This window comes from Thunnus maccoyii, chromosome 20, assembly GCF_910596095.1.
Source record: "Thunnus maccoyii chromosome 20, fThuMac1.1, whole genome shotgun sequence".
In the NCBI taxonomy this organism is placed as follows: Eukaryota; Metazoa; Chordata; class Actinopteri; order Scombriformes; family Scombridae; genus Thunnus; species Thunnus maccoyii.
The window spans coordinates 6,502,984-6,526,973 of record NC_056552.1 but is presented as its reverse complement, the minus strand read 5'-3'; the positions used below and the strand labels follow the sequence as shown (position 1 = coordinate 6,526,973).

General features: G+C 41.0%; 3 protein-coding genes across 5 annotated transcripts in view; 1 reads left to right on the top strand and 2 right to left on the bottom strand.

Moving 5' to 3' along the window:
* The window catches only part of etv4 (ETS variant transcription factor 4), a 31,165-nt gene extending 28,284 nt beyond the window's left edge, over positions 1 to 2,881 (top strand). For all 3 annotated transcript variants that reach the window (XM_042396432.1, XM_042396431.1, XM_042396433.1), the window contains 2 exons: positions 1,176 to 1,277; positions 2,362 to 2,881. In XM_042396432.1, coding sequence (XP_042252366.1) covers positions 1,176 to 1,277; positions 2,362 to 2,589 — 330 coding nt within the window. In that variant the 3' untranslated portion in view covers positions 2,590 to 2,881. The remainder of the gene's footprint in view (positions 1 to 1,175; positions 1,278 to 2,361) is intronic.
* Positions 2,882 to 3,396: 515 nt separating this feature from the next.
* On the bottom strand, positions 3,397 to 12,287 carry LOC121886454 (ATP-dependent RNA helicase DHX8-like). The gene is made up of 23 exons (XM_042396430.1): positions 12,093 to 12,287; positions 11,902 to 11,987; positions 11,743 to 11,809; positions 11,555 to 11,646; positions 10,897 to 11,003; positions 10,426 to 10,758; positions 10,062 to 10,206; positions 9,582 to 9,773; positions 9,393 to 9,480; positions 9,213 to 9,310; positions 8,549 to 8,696; positions 7,824 to 8,005; positions 7,454 to 7,648; positions 6,886 to 7,071; positions 6,559 to 6,769; positions 6,255 to 6,436; positions 5,919 to 6,059; positions 5,646 to 5,801; positions 5,240 to 5,377; positions 4,991 to 5,119; positions 4,645 to 4,841; positions 4,147 to 4,326; positions 3,397 to 3,924 (listed from the first exon to the last, which is right to left on the bottom strand). Exons 1-23 carry the CDS (start codon positions 12,193 to 12,195, stop codon positions 3,705 to 3,707), a joined length of 3,576 nt encoding a protein of 1,191 aa, XP_042252364.1. The 5' UTR covers positions 12,196 to 12,287; the 3' UTR covers positions 3,397 to 3,704.
* A 1,074-nt stretch (positions 12,288 to 13,361) lies between these two features.
* LOC121886453 (ATP-dependent RNA helicase DHX8) lies at positions 13,362 to 23,851 on the bottom strand. The gene is made up of 23 exons (XM_042396428.1): positions 23,670 to 23,851; positions 23,284 to 23,369; positions 23,071 to 23,143; positions 22,538 to 22,629; positions 21,739 to 21,845; positions 21,110 to 21,526; positions 20,806 to 20,950; positions 20,206 to 20,412; positions 19,983 to 20,070; positions 19,581 to 19,678; positions 19,207 to 19,354; positions 18,447 to 18,628; positions 18,010 to 18,204; positions 17,701 to 17,886; positions 17,392 to 17,602; positions 17,066 to 17,247; positions 16,536 to 16,676; positions 16,242 to 16,397; positions 15,541 to 15,678; positions 15,285 to 15,413; positions 14,707 to 14,903; positions 14,399 to 14,578; positions 13,362 to 14,296 (listed from the first exon to the last, which is right to left on the bottom strand). The coding sequence occupies exons 1-23, from the start codon at positions 23,776 to 23,778 to the stop codon at positions 14,077 to 14,079; spliced, it is 3,687 nt and encodes a 1,228-aa protein (XP_042252362.1). The 5' UTR covers positions 23,779 to 23,851; the 3' UTR covers positions 13,362 to 14,076.
* Positions 23,852 to 23,990: the final 139 nt, after the last annotated feature.

Below are 23,990 nucleotides of genomic sequence, written 5' to 3'. Positions count from 1 at the left end.
GTTAATATAAATCTGATAAGAAGAGCACAGGAGTTATTCTCGGAATGAATTTGTTAGCGCTATGCAGATTAGAGTGATTAGAAGTGAGATTTGGCCACTTTCCCTTATAGGTCTATTCTCTGATCCATCTTCCATTAGTCCCCCATTCATTATTCAACACATGGAACGGTGGATTGATAAATGAAGGACAAGCGCTATCGCAGAATCCTCCAACACACCCTGTTCTCTCTCACCTCCTCGCATTTCTGTAGTCGAGACATTTTCGCGATGTTTAAGACTGTGCAATTTGACTGGATGCATCAGACGGCGTCCATTTAGGTGAGTCCTAATATGGATAGGCCTGTACTGTGTTTTCCATTATCTTTTTACTGTACATTAAAAATGAATGGGGTAAGAGTTTTACAAGAGCAATTAGGGCTGAGAGCACACTCAGAGATCAAACAGGGCTGCTGGCTGGATGGCCACTGTGGGATACAACCTGTCTCTTCCTGAGTCATGAATCTCAGCGTCTCTCCCTCTCCTCCCCCAGCTTTACAGTTTCCTCAATATCTGAGATGGTGTTTGTCAACATAATGTGCGTTCACAGTTACAAAATGATTTGATCTACTTCCTCTTTGACTGTGTGGGGTTGTGAGATACTAATTTTCTATTAGAGTTAGTGGTCCCTCATCAGCTGGGAGTTCAATTTTAGGTTGGGACTGTATTTCATGGCCTGCCTCTGACAACCAGCCATGACTCCTATTTCACTGCGAACACTGTGGGACTCTGGTTGCATTCAAGTGGTAATGGGTTACATAAAAAGGAAGTGAATCCACATGTGGGGACTGGCTCTGGTCTTGGCATGTTGACGCTGTTGAGTTGAACAGCAGAGAGGACTTTTGACTTGTCACCGAGGACCCCTAGTGGTCACAGTGTGAAAATAACCCCAACTGTGTCTGATTATGATTTTTGGAATATGAACTCTGGGGAGAAAAAAAAATGCTGACACAAACAATTTTCATATGTTGACGTGTCATTTGAGGAAGGCTATATTCTTTAAGCCCTTCTAACGCATGCAAGGAACCTCTCACCTTTGAATGAACCTCACCGAAGCTGAACTATATCAGAAAAGTAACCACAGCCGTTTCTCCCGTCTTCTCCCCTTCCCCCTGCCTCCTTGTTCTCCCTCTCCTCAGGTTGCCAGGCTGTGGGGCATGCAGAAGAACCGTCCAGCCATGAACTATGACAAGCTCAGTCGCTCTCTGCGCTATTACTACGAGAAGGGAATCATGCAGAAGGTACAAAACATACCCTATTTATATTGCAAGCTCTGAGAATTTGGACTTTAAAACACCCAGAAATTACAGTCCTTTAAACCTGATGTTTGCCTAAGTTTCCTTTCATATGTATTCATAGTAAGGTAACTTCAACACATTTCACTTTATGGTACCACCCTTTATAAAAGGTTTATAAGTTGTAACTAATGGCTTTTAGTCATTTTCTAATGCTTTACAGATCAGTTAGAAGCCATTAATAAGAACAGCTTTTGGGATGGTGTTTATCTTCCTCTAGCATGCAACATTAGGGCTTTTAAAATAATTCATCAAGTCTGCAGTTGCAAATGTTAGTAAGTTGTTAATATATGGACTGTAGTCCAGATGCACTGCAGCTCTCTCCCAGAATGAATGGGCTAACTGTCCATTAGAGGAGTCGTCCTCATGAATCAAAGAGCTAGCTAAAAAGACCAACAAAACTATGCTTGAGGAGGATAAATATCAGCCTGCCAGCCCAAAAACTCTTATGAATGCTTTAAATGATCTATGAAGCATTATTTAATGATATATTAAGTATTAATAAAGCCATTAGTTTACTTACCAGTTCCTTTTGAGAAACTGGTACTCATTTTATGCTCTTGGGCCTTGAGCCTAAACCTTTGTCCTTCATGTAATATACATCATCACCGATATCAATATATAATAATTACACACATTTAGAATGATCAGAGTGAAATAAGCAAAACTAGGTTGCAGTGATCATAGTTACATATTGTGCCTAATGACATGCTGTATATTAGTCAAATTAAATGCTACTCAATCCCACTAAATCCCTACCAATCACAACTGAGTCACATACGTCAGTTGATAATTAGGTCACTGCATCCGCTGCACTTTTGTGACGCAGATCTGATCATTTACTGGATGAAATCTAAACAGGGAGAAATAAGATAAGACTAGGGCCAGGCAAAGACAGACCGTAAGATCTGTGCGCCTGTATGACTTAAATAAACAACTGCACACCTGGAAAAAAAAAAAAAAAGAAGTTGAGGGTGTGTTTTTTAAACGTACATTCTTATATGACTCAAGCCATTTCCTCTCTCCGCAGGTGGCAGGGGAGCGCTATGTTTACAAGTTTGTCTGTGAGCCCGAGGCCCTCATCTCCCTGGCCTTCCCCGACAATCAGCGGCCCAGCCTGAAGGCCGAGTTTGAGCGCTATGTCAACGAGGAGGACACAGTGCCCCTGTCCCACCTGGATGAGGGAGTGCCCTACACCACAGAACAAGCCCCCCAAAACATGGGCCCCCAGCCCTACTCCAAAGGCTACATGTACTAAAGCCAGTCCCCATCCTTCCCCCACCCTCAGAAATCTTCCTGTTATACCAACCCATCATCATACACACCCCCCCCCCCCCCCCCCCCCCCCCGAGTCCCCACGCACCTCTTGCACATGCCCACCCCATCCACTTGTATATAAGGCTATGGTGTTTTTGTTTTAAATTAATCTCATTAGGGATTTTTTTTTTGTTTTGTTTTTAAGAGCTGCATTCCTCTCACATCTGAGGCCTACTCAATCCATAAACATGACTGTGGTTGAAGAGATTGCTTAATAAATACCCATAATAATACCCAACATGAAGTCTAGACTATTCTTTCCTGTGTTTTTGTAGTCCATCGCATGTGATGTTTTATGGTTCATGACAGATTTGTAGTGTTTTGTAACTTTTCTGCTTTTTACCATTTTTTTTACCAGTTTCATGATATGATGTAGGTCATGAAACTGATCATAATCATCTTTTTTTAAAGATTAAACAAACCAGGTACAACATGTTCATCAGTGAGCTTGAAGGCAGGAGGTAAAAGGTGGATTATGTTATTATTTGACAGAGCCAAGCTATTTGTTTCCCCGTTTTTCCAGTCTTGCTTAGCTATGCTAAGCAGTGCTATGCTTAGCTAACCAGCTGCTAGCGGTAGCTAAATATTTATCAATCTTCTCATCAAACTTTGAAGAATACAAATGTCAAATGAAACAACATTTCAACCTAACACCTTGCTCACGCACTGATTAAATACTGCGTATTTATCCATGCAAACAAGACAATGGATAATTAAGACGAAGCAGCAAATAAAAGTGCATCCAGTGTTCATCTGCAGTGAATTTAAAAAAAATTGAAATCACCTTTTTATTTTTTTTCTAAAAAATACAATATAGGAAATGTTGACCAGCTCTCATTAACACCTCATACTGGTTATGACATAGCTGACAAAATAAGTGTTACTGAACTGAGTTAAGACTTAACAATTAAAGTTTAATCACCACTTGTACAGTCAAAGGTCTGGGTTTAACAAAGTGAAATAGAAATATGGAACTAAAGTGTCTTTTTCAGCCATTAGCTGACTGAGAATGCACAACACAGTCCACCATGTATGAGCATGAAGCACAGGAGATCTTCACCGTCGCCTGAACGCGCGGGAGATTCTCCACGCGTTGGGTTCCTCGTAACGGTTGTAAAGAGGTTCCAGTTTCTGCTGCCTCTTCTGCCGACTGAGGCGCGTAGGGTCACCGACTCTGTAGAAAGCTGGAGCGAACTCCACCAGCCAGCGAGGGTCGATGGTGGTCACCTCCCGCATGTACTCCTTGGTGGTCAGCACCAACTCGTGGTACACAAGCCTGTAGAAAATACAATATCGAAGACAAAAATACAGAATAATGACATCAATACAATATAATCACTTAAATTGTATTGATCCTACTTGATTGTGAGGATAGTTGCCACTTGTTGGGTAGTGACAGTCAATGATTTAGAGCCAAAGACAGACCAAAGCCACCTGGACACAATGTCAGATGAGACTATTCATCAGATCAGCCCTGCAGTGTGCATTGAGGACTCACCATTCTGGCTGGCGGTTAAAGAGAGTGCTTGAGGGGTGGAGGTACACCACCTGCTGGTCAATCAGGGTACGGTAACCATCCTGAGGGTGCTTTCTGGCAGCGTTCCTGAAGAAACCGCTGCAAATAGCTTTCTGGACCCGCATTGTAGCTGTCCCGCAAGATACCACGTCCAACTTGTGCCTGAGGAATATAATACTTAATATTTGTACACTGCAGTGAAAATCTGCATCTGTATTATCTGTTATCTGAACCCAAATTATATTTTTTTTCATAAGACTGTTCGATTGAGGTGAAAATCGAACCCCTAACCTGCCATGGATTCAAGTACATTGCTGTATATTTTTTATGTATCACTTACACTGCTAAGCTTCTGCTTACACATTAAAAAAATAAAGTATGGCCTTTGTTTACTCTATCAGTAGCATACGGTTTCATTTTCTCAGTTTCACACAGGGGGAAATTAAATCAAATCACAGTTGAATTTAATACGTGGATTACCTGTCCATGATGCTCAGCATCTGCTTGCGGATGTCCTGAGCTCTCTTTAAGGAGCGAGCCTGGATGAAGTTCTCAAAACACCAGGGGTTGGAGAACTTGTTGTTCTTCCAGGAGTTGTAGACAGCCAGTAGCGTAAGATGGTCTCCTTCGAGCTGGAAGAACTTTGCCTTTCTCTGGTCAGCCTGGGCCTGTTTGTCCTGCAAATGGAAGGATTGAATTTTGTTTTGTTCTGATACAATACATGTTAAGCTTTATCATGTTGTTGCATTTTATAATGGGAGCTAATGGACTTCTGTGCATCGTTATAATGTGGTCAGCATGACTTTTGTGATGCAAAGCCACATACCTTTGGTCTGTAAAAGATGTTCTGAACAGACAACATGGACACGATGGTGAGCATCTCTTCACTGCAGCCCAGATGGACGGACATGATCAACATCTTACACAGCATCGGCTCCAGAGGGAACTCAGCCATCTGAACAATAAAGGCCGATATTAATCAAAATGCAGACCAACTTTATAAATAGGGAAACAACCCTAGTCCAGATATGACATTTGAGAGCAATGGAAGCAGGAATTTTCCTAGTCTCCTCACCCTTCTACCCAGCCGTGTTAGTAAGCCTTCATCATCCAACGCTCCAAGAGTGTAGAGTTGCTCCATGGCTGTGATCAGAGTCTCCATTGGAGGAGCGTCCATGAAGTCAAATGCCAGAAGGTCATTAATACCCATGGCCTGGGGAGGCAAGGAGAGCACCAGAGAAATTACAATTACAACAATAGAAGCACTACATTCTTTAATAACTGCAACAATGAAGAGTGTTTGAATTAAAATGTCTTGTGATAGATTACAAGGACAGGGATTGAGCAGCCCGCATTGTAGTAGTACTTACTGTCATACTGTATGTATCATTTATCCAACGTCTATCAAAACCCCAAAAGCAGTTTGACAGATGGAGATTGATCCATGGAAGTGTTAGCAAAACATGAAACTACTACATTACCTTCAGAGACAGCACAGTGCTGGCCAAGTTGGTTCTCTGGATCTCAGGTACGTTGGATACGAGCATCTCGTCTCTGTAAGCTCTCTCTGTGTAGAGCCTGTAACACTTCCCTGGGCCTGTTCTGCCGGCTCGACCTGCCCTCTGCTTGGCCTGAGCCTGAAACGAGAGTGAGGAGTTTTTAAAGGACTATTATGGAAAAAGATGTTCATCTATCGAACGATTTAAGAAGTGGACACGTAAAATGATTAATAAGGATGTTTTAAACTGTCTAACCTGTGATATGGGAGTCACCACAAGCTGATCAATACCAGTCTTGGAATTATACACAATCTGCTTAACAAAGCCTGGATCCACCACGTAGTATATTCCATCAATAGTCAGAGACGTCTCAGCGATGTTTGTGGCAATGATGACCTGGTAGTGAGCAAAAGAAAGAAAAATGTGTGAATATAAACATATATCAATTTTATGGTGTATGACTGGGCTTTAAAAAGCTCTGTTTGAACTTTTGGACTAAACATAAAGTCATCAAAAGGTGACTACATTCAAATTCTATTTAAAGAAAAGATAGTTGTATGATAAGCAGTAGTCACCAGTGCAGTCTATTACCTTTCTGCTGCCTGGAGGTGCAGGGTCAAATATCCGTGTCTGCATCTCACTGGGCAGGGCGGAATAGACGGGCAGAATAATCAGTTCAGGAACATCAGGCCCCAGTGACTTCATTCGCTCATACAGGATCTCACAAGCGGTGTCGATCTCTTCCTGTCCGGTCAGAAACACCAGGATGTCACCTAGAGAAAGGACGGGAACATTTTTTAACATAAAGGATCATTAAAAGATGTATAAACATGTATAAAGTATCTTAAAATATTCATCACAGGTTTAGTGAATCCTCTTTTTGAAGCAACCGTACCTGGAGGCTCAGACAGATGGATCTGCATAACAGTGATGAGACTGGCATCCAGGTAGTCTGTCTCAGGCTCTTTGGTGTAGAGGATCTCCACTGGGAAAGTTCTTCCTGGGATGGTGAAGATGGGAGCTTCAAAGAAATACTGGGAGAACTTGACAGCATCCAGTGTCGCTGAGGACACTATCAGCTTCATGTCTTTGCGTTTCTGTATCGTCTAAGAAAGACAGAGCAGGCACACGTACATGAGATAATTATATACAGTATTTTGGCATGTAACTAAGTCATTTACTATATTTTTTTAAATCATGGATGGTTTTTAGAATGAAATACCTTCTTGAGCAGGCCGAATAGCACATCTGTGTGGATTGTTCTCTCGTGGGCCTCGTCTAGCATGATGAGGGAATATAGACTCATGTCTGGGTCTATCAGACACTCCCTCTGCAGCATACCATGGGTCATGTACTTGATTACCGTCTCTGTACTGGTGCAGTCCTCAAAACGAATGGTGTAACCCACCTGAAAGTAACAAGGAAGAAAAGAATTATAGTTACTGACAAATTGGAGGTTATGTATTTAACAATGAAAAAGGCCCTAAACCAACCCCAGCTTAGTTATGAATCATTATTGGTGTGAAAGTGGAATTATTATTATGGCATTAATGAATATTAAGAACACAGTCTGACAGTATAGTTGATTTTGAGCAGTCTTTAACTAGTAGATTGATGAAATATTCCACCATTTCTCCTGTTTTGTGTTCTCAGTGAACAAGATTTCATGAATTTTTAACTCTCGTCTACAGTTTTTTTGGAGGTTTTAAAACTTTAATGCTTACATAGAACAATCAAATGCTACAATAATGAGAAAAGCTGTATTATTAGCATGAATGTACATCAATTACCTCTTGGCCTAGACGGCAACCGTACTCCTCAGAGACTCTCTTAGCCACTGACATGGCAGCCACACGACGGGGCTGGGTACAACCAATCTTCCCCCGGGCGGTGTAACCCGCCTCTGCCAGGTACTGGGTGATCTGCGTGGTCTTACCGGAACCAGTTTCTCCAACTACAATCAAGATCTGATTATCGTGGACAGCCTGTAAAGAGAAAGAATGAACTGGTGAGCTATGAAAGTGCATTCCTTAAGGGCCTTTGAGACATCTTTCAAAAGTCAGCTCCCCTTTCTCATTCAGTCCTCCTATAACTTCCTACTTTATGTCTAATAACTCGGTATCACTTACGCCCTGAAAGTCATCTCACCACTGCTCGTACCTGAATGAGCTGTTCCTTGAGTTTAAAAATAGGCAGGCTCTCTCTCTGCTGCAGGATTGAAAGTTCTGTCTTCTTGCCATACGACACCTGGTTCCCTCCGAAGGCGTATCTTTTCCACTCTGGAAGATCAATAGGCATAGCGCCGATGCCTCTCATGTTGGCAGCGATCTGTCTTCCATCATCTGTGCGGGAGAGGAGCAGTGATATGGGTCAACGTAAAGTTCCGGGCAAGATCCATCCCGACCTCCTGCAGTCTACTATTTTGATTAATTAAGATGAAAGGCCACGATAATGAACTTCCCAACAAGATCTTTTTGTATTAAACTATGAGTCAGAGGTAGTGACCAGCTGGAAGGAAACTTGTAAAGCCTCCGATACCCCCTCAAGCCACGGAAGACACAGTGTGTTATGTCTCTGTGTGCCAGTGTAAACTCATACTGAAGCCAGATAACCATCTCCAGCCGTGGCCGGGTTACAGTGTAATACTGTAATAGGCCTGGCACAAGACAGATGTCAAAATGTTATTTTCTAAATTTGAAATCTCTTCCACACAACAGAGATCGTTTTTGTCTTTTTAATTAGCTTCCGTTTGAAAGTTGTATTTGTGCCAAAAAAAAAGATTTAAGTTTGTTCTACTGATGCTTGAATATTACTGAAAGATATCACACTGACAGATTTATAAATTGTTGGATGGAATATTACAAATGTGTAGTCCAGGTGCTTACAGTCAGGCATAGGGTCGATCCAGTGCTTGTTGAGACCAGTAGGGATGGAGTCCATCTCTGCTGCACGGACCGCCTGCTTTATCTCTCGCCTCTCCTTTGCCAAAGCGCTCTGCATCATGGCTGCTTGGGAAAGAGAGCCGTCTGGATTCTAACGGACAAAATGAAAACATCAAACACCGGCAGGACAGAGAATCAGGTAGAAAATATGTTGTCAGACAGCATCAGTATTTATAACACAAACATACAGATTCCTGTATGTACTTCTGGTGATACAATCTACTTTTACAGTAAATGAAGATTAACAAGTAGACAATGATGCACACTTTCCACAGCCAAACCAGGCAAATATCATCTAACTGCAGAGCTGCAGTTGCAGGAGTTTCATGCCTCCAGGCTCAGTCAGACCTATGGCAACGACTGGCAAGAAAAGCAGCAGTATTGTGCACCCTCTGCAGGCAAGGAAAGCAATGGCTGCCTCTGATACTCCAGGTAATGAGTCTTACATATGCAGTTTCTTTTTCTTTTCTACGCTGCTCTGAGTGTCATTGCTGTTTCTGTTTCACACACACAGGAAACAGAAACGTAGCATCTCTTACTTTCTTTACCTGTTAAGATCTGCACTGATTTATGCACCACAGAAACATTCTGGAGCAGAGATACAAACCTTTACTATTTTGACTGGGCTCATGTTCATGGTCCACTTAGTCTGTCCTTTCAGGAATGGTGGTTCCTCTTCAACCAGATCGACCTCTATTTCCTCATCTGTTGACAGAACAGAGACATTATTATGCAGTGTTATTTTATATTTGAAAAAAAAAATTAAGAACAAAATGTAGGATTTTACCTTCATCGTCATCTATGTTGGGAAGGATCCCCGTTTCCTCGTCAAATTCTGGGAACTCTTCCTTAGGAAGTACATTGGCAGCAATCATCTGAATTGGGGGGGAAATGTTGCTTTAAATAAAGTGGATGATTTATGAAGATTTCACCCCTGAGGAACCCCTAAAGATTCAGTTTTGTGTTTGATGAATACCTGTTTTATCTCCCATTTCTCAAGGTCTGTTATCTTGGCGAGCCTTTTGCGCTCCGTTGAGTTTTCCTCCATTTCTAGCACACTCGCTTCAATGGGGCGGTCAGGGTTCCTCATTGCTTCGTCTCCAACTCCAGTGTCAAGGTTCCTCCTTCTGTTGGGGTTCAGGTCCTCCCCTGTCTCCTGGTCTACATCCTGGCAACATGAAAGGTGTTTTCGCATAAATAAATATTTGCATTTTTTAAAGAAAACTAATGTTACTGGCTGGTTTGGGTTTTTACTGCTTCACAAAAAGTACTACAGTATCCCGTGATTGTCTGAAAAATTGGAAACAATATATGAAATAACTAAAAACCATCAATTTTGTAAGTAAAATATTTTGCAGCGTGGGTAAGTGGCATGTCCTTCATTTTTTAAATCACCTGGTTAGCCTTTAAGCAGCTGGGGAACAAAAGATAAAACAAATTTCTACACTTGTCTTACCTTCATGCTAAGGCTGGCTTTGGTTCCAGTGAACGACAGCACTTTGACCTTCACCTTTTGGCCTTTGGTGACGACATCGGCCACATTTGCTATACGTCCTTCTTTGCGCAACTCTGAGATATGCACCAGGCCCTCCCAGCGCTTTCTGCAGAGACGAACGTGGTTATATACACAACAGGTTTTACAGAAGGATCACGTCCAAAACACTAAAGAAAATTTTAGTCATAAACTGGAAAAACAAACCTGAATGCAACATGTCATTAAGGGGATGCATTTGTTTTGTTTATCAAAGTGAGCACATGTTTCTTTAGGATTATAACTTAAAAAAAAAAGCACACTGGCTGTAAAAATGTAGTTTACCAACCTGAGGCCCTCTAGCTGCACAAAACAGCCAAACTGCATAATACTACTGATTTTGCCGTTGTAGACGGTGCCAACAACAGGCTGGTCTGACAGCGGCCGATCTACAAGTCTATCATGGCAGCAGTCTGAGTCTCTGTCCTCCTTGTTGTTGTTGTTGTCGTTGTCTCTTGGTGGGCTCGGAGGTTGGTCGCTCCAACGAGACGCCCGTTTCCTCCTGCGCTTGTGGTTTGTTTCTCCATCACGGTCTCTCGATCTGGAGCGTGAACGACTTCGCTGACGTCCGCTCTCTCTGTCTGTGTCTCGACTTCTGTCGCTGTGCAAATTCCTGCCTGGCCTGAGGAGGATGTGAGAAAAAGGTCTATTTTCTAATCCAAAATGATGTCAATGTATTTTTACTTAAATCATCAATCAATCATCACTTCTTTTCCAAATGGCGGGTATCCACTTTTGGGACAGAAATGATTTTAATCACCTGTAATCAGAACTTGTCCCAGAGACGTTAGGCATAAGCATCTCCAACTCCTTCATGGCTTCTGCAGCAACCTGCTCATCATCTTTATCCGTGTGGTGAGGTGGAATCTGATGGAGAGGTAATAATTAATGGCAGCAGCTCTAGGGCTGCAACTAATGATTTTTTTCATTATGAATTAATCTGTCTAGTTTCTCAATTAATCAATTGGTTAAAGATGACATCCTCAAATGTCTTGTTTTGTCCCAACCAAGAGCTCACAACCTAAAGATATTCAGTTTACTGTCAAAGAAGACTTAAGAAACCAGAAAATATTCACATTTGAGAATCTAGAATCAAAGAGTTTGGACATTTTTTTCATAAAAAATGACTCAAAAACATTAAGCGGTAATCAAAATAGCTGGTGATTAATATAATAGTTGATAACAAATCGATTAATCGACTAATCATTGAAACTTTAAACAGCTCCATAACTCTATAAACACTGCAAAACTAGTTGCCTCTGAACTTTATCAACAAGGTCAGTTATTTATTCAAGCCATTGCTGATTCTCCCACAGACCAAGAGTCGTATTTTACTTTAGAGGTTTACCAGAAGATGCAAAGATGTAATTAAAAACGAGAGAAGAAAGCTTTCATTCTCTTCGAGGAAAGTGTCTTACCCTCCACACAGCATCATCTGGTTTACATAAAGCAGGATATTTCTCTTTCAGCTTATCCTTCTCACTCTTTGGTTTAACCTCTGTCTGGGGTGCTGTCACAAACCACAGAGAATAAATGATTTAACAGTAGGGCTACAGCTGCAAAACATACAGTATTATTATATAAAACATATAAAAACTCTCTGTACCTTTACTTGTAGACGGTGATGGTCGCATAGTATGAATAAGTCTGAGTAAATTACCAATGAGAGTATCCTGAAAACAACAAATATGAGCTTAGAGATAAAACACAATGCCATATAAGCAGTAAACAAACATTGAGGTGTTCGTTTTTGTTAAACACATACTGTAAAATCTGCTCCATTTTCTGTCAGGGCGGCTTTAAACTCCTCAAATGTCGGGTGTTTTTCAGCCAGGCTGATGATAAATTCAGCTGCAAAAAAAAAAAGCAACTGGTGTTTAGCTACACATGCTAATTTAGTCACATTAACGTTACTATAACGTTACCTGTTAAGTGTTAGCATGTGTCGTACGTTACCCAGATCTTTTTCGCTAATTCCCAGATGATTTTCCAACTCCGTGCACACCTTGGACACCAAGGATAAATATTCAAGACGTTTTATTTCGTCTGAAGATGCCATTTTTCATTGACTACATGTAAATCTATATACAATTAAGGGCCATTCCTCCTGTTTGTTTTGCTTCTTCTTCTTCTCCTTCATAATTTGAGCGTCATCGAAATGCTTCAGTGCTGCTGCCCCCCGCCGGCCAGAAGAATAATTAACAGTACTGTAATAAACGGTATTTACATTTGAATGGGTGTTAAATGAAGTAAGACCACATTTAAACTTTTACTGTAAGTACTGTACTTTAGTTTCTACTCCATTCCAGAAGCAAATACTTTTTATTCCGCTACATTTATATGATAGCTGTAGTCATTATAGTTAACTTGTAAATTATTTTTTTTCATGCAAAACTAGATTTAACTACCGAGTAATGTATGAAGTAGTTTAATTTAGCTCCACCTCGACCAGCTGCAGCATTGAAATGCATCAGTGGTAGCAATCCAATAATATACTAACACAAAGATAGTCATTTGTCCTTTTCTTTTGATATTTAAAGTACATTTACCTGATGATACTTCCATAACTTACTTAACTAAACTTCTGAATGCAGGCTCTTAACTTGTAACAATATTTTCATATTGGTGTATTGCTACTTTGATTTAAAGATCCCCTTACAGACATATTTTAAGATATATATAAATATTCAACTTGGAATAATCATGTGTCAGATATGGTTTTTCCACAAAATAAGTACAATTACCTCAAGAAAATCCCTAAGACACACTTTTGTATTTCAAATGTCTAATTGCTAGATACAAGATAGCTCCCTTTTCCACCTGACTATAGATATAGTATTGGTAGATTTGGACAGTTCAAATGAAAATGACATTTTGCACAATTTTGTACTTGACTTCAGTGTGAGTTGTGTATGTATAATCCAATTTTTCATCTACTTTTATTTGCTTGGTCCAGGCACGAGATGTTTATTTGGAAATAGTTTTAGCAAATACAACATGTAGCTATTTTGACTGATGTGGCAAGTAATAGATCTTCAGTATTTTAGCTGTATTTATTGCTGTGCCTTTCTTGCTTCATTGTTCAAGCATTATTGCTTTTTAATGTATTTTCTATCACTTTTTGTGTGACTCGGGTGATTGACATCACACTCTTCCTTCTCAGAGCAGCAAAGTATCTCCACCTTTCAATCCATCTGTGTTAATTTCACAACAAAATCCAACAGATTTAAGAAAATTTAGCATTTAATGAGGACACATTTTCATGGTTCCACTGGTAAGTATAGCAAAGAAACAGTCTCGGATACACAGACAAGTGAGTGAAAGTCGTCCCAGTTATTGTACAAAATCTATCAAACATATATGCAGTTCCATTCATATCATCTGGCACCAAAGTATCAACTAGTGAAACAAAGACCCCAGTCTGATTTATGTTATCCATCTGGTCCTTATTTAGGCATAACTTCATGCTATTAGAATTTACAGTCAAAACAGTCTGCTGTTCACTTTAAAACCACCGTCTCAAAGAACAGACATGGAAGTTTCCTTTTTGTTTCTTGTTTAGTGCTATGAAAAGTAAATAACTCTGAGTTTTCTTAAATAATGACACTAAAATTCAATCCCGTCCTCTCTGCCTGTGTGCGCTACAGACATTTTGATTTATGTTTAAAAGTTAGGGGCAAACTAAGTCAATAAAATTCTTCCTTATATTTTTGCAGAGCCAATGACAAGTTCAGGAAACGCAGACAAACATTGATTTAGAAACTGTTGTGCAATGTATAACATTTTTTACAGGAGTGAATACACAGTTTGAACTTGAGTTGCAATGACAAGCAGCAGGGTCTGACCCAACCTGATGACAAATGCTGGTACAAGACTTTTACATTTGACTTCATCATCACTGTCAAAACATCTGTGTTTTGTGTTGATAAAGTCAAACTTTTTAGCGCCTTCTGAAGGCACGAGAGATTCTCCAAGCGTTGGGTTCCTCGTAGCGGTTGTACAGAGGCTCGAGGCGTTGTTGTTTCTTCTGCTTGCTGAGGCGTGTGGGGTCAGACACTTTGAAGAACGCAGGTGAAAATTCCACCAGCCAGCGAGGGTCGATGGTGGTCACCTCCCGCATGTACTCCTTGGTAGTCAGCACCAACTCGTGGTACACAACCCTGCACAAAGACAAGAAAGGCAGGACGTTACAAGGCTGTTTTTACATTTGGAAATCGAAAATTTTAAAAAAGGACAGTTTTAAAAGCGGGTTTCTGTCGTACCACTCGGGTTGACGGTTAAACAGAGCGCTGGAGGGATGGATGTAAACCACTTGCTGGTCTATAAGGGTTCGGTAGCCTTCCTGAGGATCCTTTTTGGCAGCGTTCCTGAAGAAACCACTGCAGATGGCTTTCTGGACTCGCACTGTGGCTTTGCCACAAGACACAACATCCAATTTATGTCTGAAGAGAAGAAAGCATGTTGGATAATCGCAAGAAACCAGAAAGAACTTTAATGGAATTTCATGCCTTATTGCTAACATGTAATGTGGTTTCGCCCTGTCAATCTTAACATCATGAGTCCATTATACCTGTCCATGATACCCAACATCTGTTTGCGGATATCCTGGGCTCTGCGCAGGGAGCGAGCCTGGATGAAATTCTCATAACACCAGGGGTTGGAGAACTTGTTGTTCTTCCAGGAGTTGTAGACAGCCAGCAGGGTGAGGTGATCACCCTCGGGTTGGTGGAACTTTGCCTTCTTCTGGTCGGCCAAGGCCTGCTTATCCTTTATCACAAAACAAAAAAGAAATAAATTAAGGTACTGTTTATTTGTGGATCATTTGATAAGACACAAGCTCTTCTCTGTCCTGGTCTGGACTCTATTATTATAAAAACTAAAATTCAGGTTGGGAACATTTTTCTTTTAAATCATTTTGGTCCGCAAACAAAAATAAACACAGGCTTAAGTGTCTATGTTATTTTACAGCAAACTTCAAGCTGCTTCTTAAGTTTATTCATAGACACAGAGCAAATCAATACTCATTAAATATCAGTTTATTACTTTCCACAAACTGTGACAAGAAAATCAATGTTGCATCCCCAATTTTAAAAAAAATTGATAAGAAAGCTGCCCACAGTCATTTTTAATATACTCTCTTAGGTATACCTTTGGCCTGTAGAAGACGTTCTGCACAGACAACATTGAAACGATGGTGAGCATCTCTTCACTGCAGCCCAGATGGACGGACATGATCAACATCTTACACAACATTGGCTCCAGAGGGAACTCAGCCATCTACAAGATGCAGAGAGAGAAGAAAAGATGAATACAAGATAAACACAATGGGAGTTGATGCAAAATAGAGGACACAAAGAAGGAGATCCTTGCAACAGAGAAACCGCACAGTAAAAGCATTCCTCACCCTTCTACCCAGCCGTGTTAGTAAGCCCTCATCGTCCAGAGCTCCCAGAGTGTAGAGCTGCTCCATGGCTGTGATCAGAGTCTCCATTGGAGGAGCATCCATGAAGTCAAAAGACAGGAGGTCATTGATGCCCATAGCCTGAAGGAGAGAACAAAAATATGAGGAATCAGCTGACACAAATGTATTATGTAAATGGATTTAATGAAAACCTGTGCTTTGACAACAAAGCACAAAAGAAATCAAGTTCAGCTGTTTACTGATTACCTTTCAAAGCTAAATAAAACCAGCAGGACAAGCCATAATCTTAAAACTATGACAAATACTGACAATGTAATTATTCAATGAGATTTTGTTTGGGTGTGATTATGTGTGTTGATTAAAGTAACTGTATTTGACTATTAAAGTGACACTATACTACAAAGATTTGTCACAGCACCGCCACCAAATGCTTATATACAGACTTGTGACTTCATTTAAATACACGCCACACGCAGAATCGTGCACATCACAGGGTTAATTCTAGGACAGGATGAGACTCGGTATACTGTGTCTTTCAGACTTTCTGTCTGAGCGTCATCTCCAATTCCATACCGGCTCCATTCCTTTGACATCTAAGCTACGTTTCTGACTAATTAGCAGATCATGTCCCTGTGCAAATGAAGAAGCAATGACGGCATGCTGGCTGCAGAGTGTTGGTTTACCTTCAGAGACAGCACAGTGCTGGCCAAGTTGGTTCTCTGGATCTCAGGCACGTTGGTCGTCAGCATCTCGTCTCTATAAGCTCTCTCTGTGTAGAGCCTGTAACACTTTCCTGGGCCTGTTCTGCCGGCTCGACCTGCCCTCTGCTTGGCCTGAGCCTGAAAAGTTGTATTCAAAACAGAAATTCAGTAAGCTATTCAATTCCCTAAATTACTTATATGTTTAAAGAAACCAACAGGACAAAGGTCAGCAATGCTTTTGTAGATAAAAAGTCTACAATATCATAACAGTGATACCTGTGAGATGGGAGTCACCACCAGTTGGTCAATGCCAGTCTTAGAGTTGTACACTTTTTGTTTGACAAAGCCAGGATCTACTACATAGTAGATTCCATCGATGGTCAGAGACGTCTCTGCAATGTTTGTAGCGATGACCACCTAAAAGAAAAAGAATGAAAACCATGACACATTTGCTGTCAAGTCAAACAGTACAAACACTTACAAAAACAAACTTACTACCATATAGGGGCAACAAGGAGAAACCTGAAACAATCAGATACTACATATATACCAAACTATATCCTGGACCTGCTTATGGTACAATGCAGCATCAGCACTATTTAATGTCTCTACTGGAATAATGAAAATCTGAGAAAGCTGCAAGTCACCACAATAATATTGACATCCTTTCTAGAACCAATATATTTTTGGACTAGCATGCTTCAAAACAGAAACCTTGGTGTATATGAAACAAAAATGTATAAAGATGGTAATTAAACCTTTGCCATAGACACTTAGAATAAATGTTTACAGTTAAAAGTAGGCACCTTTCTACTGCCTGGTGGTGCAGGGTCAAAGATTCTGGTCTGCATCTCACTGGGCAGGGCAGAATAGACGGGCAGAATAATCAGTTCAGGAACATCAGGCCCCAGTGATTTCATTCGCTCATACAGGATCTCACAGGCAGTGTCGATCTCTTCCTGTCCAGTCAAAAACACCAGGATGTCACCTAGACAAGGGAGAGGGGACAAAGAATGTTGTTAATGTTACTGTCTACTGATGAACGGGCCACCTACAGTACCAGTCAAAAGGGAAGGTTGTGTTCAAGCTTTTGATTGGTACTGTATGTGTTTTCAATATCTTAAAACTCTACCTGGAGGTTCAGTCAGATGGATCTGCATGACTGTGATGAGACTGGCATCAAGATAGTCTGTCTCAGGCTCTTTGGTGTAGAGAACCTCAACAGGATAAGTTCTTCCTGGGATGGTGAAGATGGGCGCTTCGTAGAAATACTGAGAGAACTTCACAGCGTCCAGTGTAGCTGATGTTACGATCAGCTTCATGTCTGTGCGTTTCTGTACAGTCTGAGAGAAGAAACAAAGACGTATTTCTCTTTGATTGTCACAAGTAACAACTTTTTCTTTATTTTTTTCCTCCTCACACCTGTCGTCATCTTGCTTACCTTCTTCAGCAGACCAAAGAGAACATCAGTGTGGATCGTCCTCTCGTGAGCTTCGTCCAACATGATAATGGCATACTGGCCCAATTCAGAGTCGATAAGGCACTCTCTCAACAGCATACCGTCTGTCATGTACTTGATTACTGTCTCAGGGCTGGTGCAGTCCTCAAAACGGATGGTGTAACCCACCTGGGAAAAAAAAAAGATTAAACTCAGTTTCCAATGTCTGGAAATTTTAAAAACTTGATATTTTGATTGAAGAATACAGTAACAGAAAGAAAAAACAAGTCGTTAAGTTAGGGGGTCACTCACCTCCTGTCCTAGACAGCAACCGTACTCCTCAGAGACTCTCTTGGCCACTGACATGGCGGCCACACGACGAGGCTGAGTACAGCCAATCTTCCCTCGGGTGGTATAACCTGCCTCCGCCAGGTACTGAGTGATCTGCGTGGTCTTACCGGACCCGGTTTCTCCAATCACAATCAGGATCTGGTTGTCATGAACAGCCTGTGATAGATTTACACAGAGGGAGTGAAAGTTACAAATGACACCTTTTTGCACTTAGAGGAATAAAGTTATGAGTTATGAGTCTGCGTTGTCTTGTATGCAAATTTAACAAACAAGGCTGAAATCTGGTTATTTATATTTTGCAGCTGTTTCCATTTAGTTACTTTGAGCTCCCATGTGAAACTACAGACTAAATCTTTGGATAATCTCCCTTTGAGTTTTGTTTTTAAACGGTGATGAACCTGAATGAGCTGCTCCTTCAGCTTGTAGATTGGCAGGCTCTCCCTCTGCTCCAGAATAGAGAGCTGGGTCTTCTTTCCATAAGAGGCCTTGTTTCCCCCAAAAGCATGTTTCTTCCACTCTGGAATGTCATTGGGCATCATGCCAATGCCTCTCATGTTGGCTGCAATCTGACGACCATCAGCTGTGAAAGAAGAGTGGAAGTGTGCTTGATAACAAAGAAAAAAACTGTCTCTAATTAGCACTCCAACTAAAATGCCACCAGTGAATAGCTACATCACAGTTAGCTCTGCAGGGTTATGGCAGGATAATGCCCACCCTTGGAAACTGTCTAGACCACCTGGGGCCATGGAGGGCACCCAGACGAACTGAACCATGACATGACTATTCCATCCGGCCAGATAGGGGTCTGCAGGAAGCCAGATAACCATCTCCAGTACTGGCAAGCCCGAGGGGTGCTGTCTGCTGTCATGGAGGAAGTCTAATATGTCTGACTAAGAGTGGGCTGTGGTTTCAATAAAGCTGGGCTAAACACAGACAGCAATCCTAAATGGATTCTGATATTTAAAAGTGCCAAAAGTAAAGATAACAATCTAAATAGATTTGAATCAAATCTTAAGACAGCGGTTAAGATAATCAATATGCTAATTTCATGTTGGCAGATGTTTTTTATGGCGACACACTAATTTGACTAATCTTACTTAAGCGTCCACATCTGTTTGTTAAAAATTACTTAATATGCACAACTAATGGATTTCTAACCGTCTGGCAGCGGGTCGACCCAGTGTTTGTTCAGCCCCATGGGGATGGAGTCCATCTCTGCCTCGCGCGCCGCCTGCTTCAGCTCCCGCCGCTCCTTCGCCAGAGCGCTCTGCATCATGGCTGCCTGGGAGAGGGAGCCATCTGGATTCTACAGACAGTAGGAGGAAGATATATTACATCTTCTAATATTTGTGCCACTGAACATTTCCAAAAGCCATTTAGCCGAATTATAAGTAGACACTGATTTATTAGACAGAATTTGACACATAATTGTTCAATAAATATCAGAGACTTAATCAAACTACCGGTCTTAAGTAGTCTTCTTTCAGTTGTTTAGTAAGATGTATCATTCAATATACTGAGATATACTTTACCTTGACAATCTTTACTGGGCTCATGTCCATGCTTTGTTTGGTATGTCCTCTCAGGAACGGGGGTTCTTCTTCAACAAGCTCAATTTCCAAGTCTTCATCTAAATGACAACAAACACAACCAATTAATAAGACTCTCAGCAATATTTCATATGAATATTTAAACTCTCCAATAAAAAAACAACAGGAATCGCAGAGTTATTAAATGACTGTTTGTGTATAGCTCTTTAGATGAATCGAATATCCAGGAAGTTATCCAATCCAAAAGTAACAAGGTGTCAAGTTTTTCATGTTTTACAAATTTCATCCTGCTTAAGAACATTTTTTTTATTCACATAAGGAAATCTGTATGTGTGTTCTGTTATTTAACCGGCTCTGTGATGGGACGGCATAACAATTTCTTACCCTCTTCATCATCAACTTTAGGCAGGATTCCTGTCTCATCGTCAAAATCAGGGAACTCCTCTTTGGATAAGACGTTGGCAGCGATCATCTGAGGGGCAGACAAACAGAATGAATACCAGCATGTGATAAAATAAGCCTTCACAAAAGGATTCAGTATTTTCCTCAAAGACTCAAACTGAGCTTCTACCATCTTGAATGTGTGCAGGAATCCATAAAATCCCACCTGTTTGATCTCCCATTTCTCCGGATCAGAAATTTTGGTGAGTCTCTTGCGCTCCAGGGTGTCGTCCTGCTCCAGCTCGGGGGCTTGACCCAGGTTCAGGTTGCTTGGCCGGTCAGGGTTCCTCATGGTTATCTCCTCTCCTCCATCTGGTCCCACGTTTCTCCTCCTGTTGGGGTTCAGATCTTCACCTGTCTCCTGGTCCACATCCTGACAAAGGGGGTATGTTTTCAATTAAGGGGACAACAGTCTACCACAAGAGATCATATGATGATAAAACACATGTAGTATTTTGAAATCTCTCTCGTTGGAGGTAAAGACGGTTTTAATTGCTGGTTTAGTTGATAATTTACTGGCTCGAAACATAACCTGCTCTGATATTGAGATAATTTCAGATTAAATTGAAATGTACACACTTTCTTTGTGTATTTTCCTCTAATTAACTACATTAAGCACCAACATTACTATTGAGAACTACATTTTCCACACAGAGTCACACAAAGAAAACTGGAATATTTCCCCCAAATTTATGTAGCGTACACAGATATGTTTAACTGACATTTGAATTCAGACTTCACGCTTTGTTCAGTTAGTTTTTCTTACCTTCATACTGAGGCTGGTCTTCGAGCCAGTGAATGATAGCACCTTGACTTTGACTCTTTGGCCCTTGCTGACAACATCAGCTACATTGGCCACGCGGCCCTCTCTACGCAGCTCTGAAATATGAACCAAACCTTCCCATCGTTTCCTACAAATGGAGAACAGCACAGTTGAGTTTACTGGCAGATAACATCACAGGAATGCAGACCTGAACAGTTACATGCAACTTACAGAATTCATGTTTCTGATTGGGACAAAAAAGCTTTTCATCAGTAACCAGTGGGCTAAGCTTCAACTTTATACTGACCTCAGTCCCTCCAGTTGAACGAAGCATCCAAACTGCATGATGCTGGTAACTTTGCCGTTGTAGATGTCGCCGACAGACGGCTCCTCTGGTGGAGGGCGGTCCACATGTTTGTCCTTCCACCGGTCAGAGTCTCTGTCTTGGTCTTTTCTGGGGCTCGGTGAGCGGTCAGTCCAGCGGGAAGATCTGTCCCTTCTCTTGCCGCGGTCTCTGTCTCTGTCTCTATCTCTGTCTCTGTGCCGTTCACGGTCTCTGGAGCGAGACCTGGACCTGGAGCGAGATCGAGAACGATGCCGCCTCTTCCTGTCCCTATCTCGGTCTCTGTCCCGATCTCTGTCTCTGTCTCGGTCACGGTCTCTGTGTCGGTCTCTTTCTCTGCTTCTGCTGCGACTTCTGCTGTGACGTCTGCTCTTTTCTGACCTGGAAGATGAGTAGAAAAGGCACATAAAGTTTAAACATCACAGTACCACAGAATTAAAATATAATTAAATTCACACAATAAACTTCACAACAGGACAAACAGTGGAAGTGTGTAATTGCTGGTTGTTGTATTTCTGTATAACATTTATCTAACAAAGATAACATTCTTTTTCAGGGAGGAAAATAAAAATAAATCTCCTCAGTTGCTTTACCTGCTCTTGCTGCTTTTCGAGTCCGTCCCACTGACACTGGGCATAAACATCTCCAGCTCTTTCATGGCATCAGCTGCCACTTTCACGTCATCTTCGTCTAGTAGTTTCTGAGGGAGCAAGGTAAACAAAAACATTCGTAACACGGTACCATTCAACTGTCGCTGGATTACATCTTCTTCCTTACTAATATTTTTAGAGCTTCACAGAGGCAGATTCTCCTAAGTTGACTTACAGACTGATTGAGGTTTATAAGCACAGACTTATTTGTTTGTGCTACATTATGTTTGAAAAGTTGTGTTGTATATGACTCCTACCCACAATTTCTCTGCCTTGAATATAAAATACTCTTCATCTGTCTGCCAGTCATTTTCAGGTTTTTATAGAATTAAGGAAGTGAGAGCAAAGCATAGACAAGAATAACAATAGCAGTGAACTAAGGCATGTACCTAGTGCACACTATCATACATGATCAGTGGGTTAGTATCAATTGTTAACATTAACTCCTCTCATTCCCTTTGAATGCAGTTCCCTCCTTGTCATAATGTACCTGACAGTTTGGTAATGAAGTAGAATCCAACTTCTAAACTTCTCCCGTAAGAAAAATTGTATTGTGTAGGAGGTGCAGAGTTGCATTGTGCAAAGCGACAACATCTTAAATGTAGGTGATGTGGATCACAAGTATGCTGCAAATGAAACATGATGTCTCTCTTTAGGTGTGAACAAGATAAGCCTGCTGGCACTACAGGAGGACGAAATACCTACAATTAATGTGTGAAAGCCAAAACACAGAGTCTCATACCTTTGGTGCTGGATCATTTGGTCTACACAGTGCAGGAAACAACTCCTTCAATCTGTCTTTTTCTGTCTTCGGCTTGACCAAAGCTTCAGATGCTGTTGTGAAAAAAATGGACAGTTTAGAGAGTTGAGATTCAGATTATTCCCAAGGGAGAAACAGTGAGGAAACAAAGCATAAAGCATTATGTAAAGAAAGGACAGATATTAAGCAATTAAATGGTATAAATACAGACAATATACAAGTAAATATTACACAGTATTTTAGAGAAACTGTCACTCAACGTTAAAGCTGCTTTTAGCTCTGATTAAGAGTTGCACCTAAGCAATGCCCTTGCCCAATATTTATCATTATGATATAAACATTAAATACATAAACAATTAGCAGAGGAAACTGAGTTATATACTGAGCATTTGGTGAACTTTTCTCTGGCAGCAAACACAGTATGTAGACTAAATTGTTGCTTTATTAGCTGGCATTTCAGTATAGCTGTAATTAAAGTGCCCAGTTAATTTTCTGGCAGATGAACAGTAACATACCTTTACTTGTAGACGCCTTGGATGGGGGTCGCATAGTCTGAATGAGCCTGAGCAAATTGCCGATGAGAGAATCCTACAATGAACAAAACAAGACGGATTTGGTTAGTTTCCAAGAAGAATAAACAGCTAACTTTTAGCTTTAACCACTTTATGATTAATAAAGTGGTTAAAGCTAATTAACTTTATGATTAATAATTTAAGCGTTGAACTTACTGTGAATTCGGCTCCATTTTGGAGCAAAAGAGCTTTGAATCCATCAAAGGTCGGTTGTTTTTCAGCAAGGCTGATGACAAATTCAGCTGCAAAGCAAAGAAATAGATTAACTCAACAGAGGAGTCACACGTTGATCGAAAAGAAACGAGGCAACAACTGTAGTCATGTTACTACAAGCCCACTAGTCTGGTTTATTTACACTTTGGCTGGAAACAATATGAAAATTACTCGATTTGTTGGACGACGACCTACTTTATCAGAATATTACACTGTTAACAGCGTTTAGCGTCAACAGTTGCTTTTAGCTGACAACAGCTAAGTTAGCATTAGCTAGTTAGCTCACAGTTTTCGGTTACGGAGGCTGTTCTTAGTAACAAAATACACACCTAGATCCTTGTCACTTATTCCCAGATGGTTGTCAAGCTCCGTGCAGACCTTGGACACCAAAGACAAATACTCAAGCTGCGATAGCTCGTCGACACCACCGTCTGCCATTCTTCACGAGTAGTGTTTTGTTCAGACAACACAAACGCCAGCAGACATATTGGATACGAACAACTTCCGTTTCCGCCTACTCCGGAAACACGTTGCTGTTTTCAGTGTCGCCGCGAGATGGCGCTACAACTGTATGGGATTAAATGTGTGTCACAATAATTGAACAAAATCTACATCATAAATCAAACCAAAAAAATTAAATATTGAAAGTG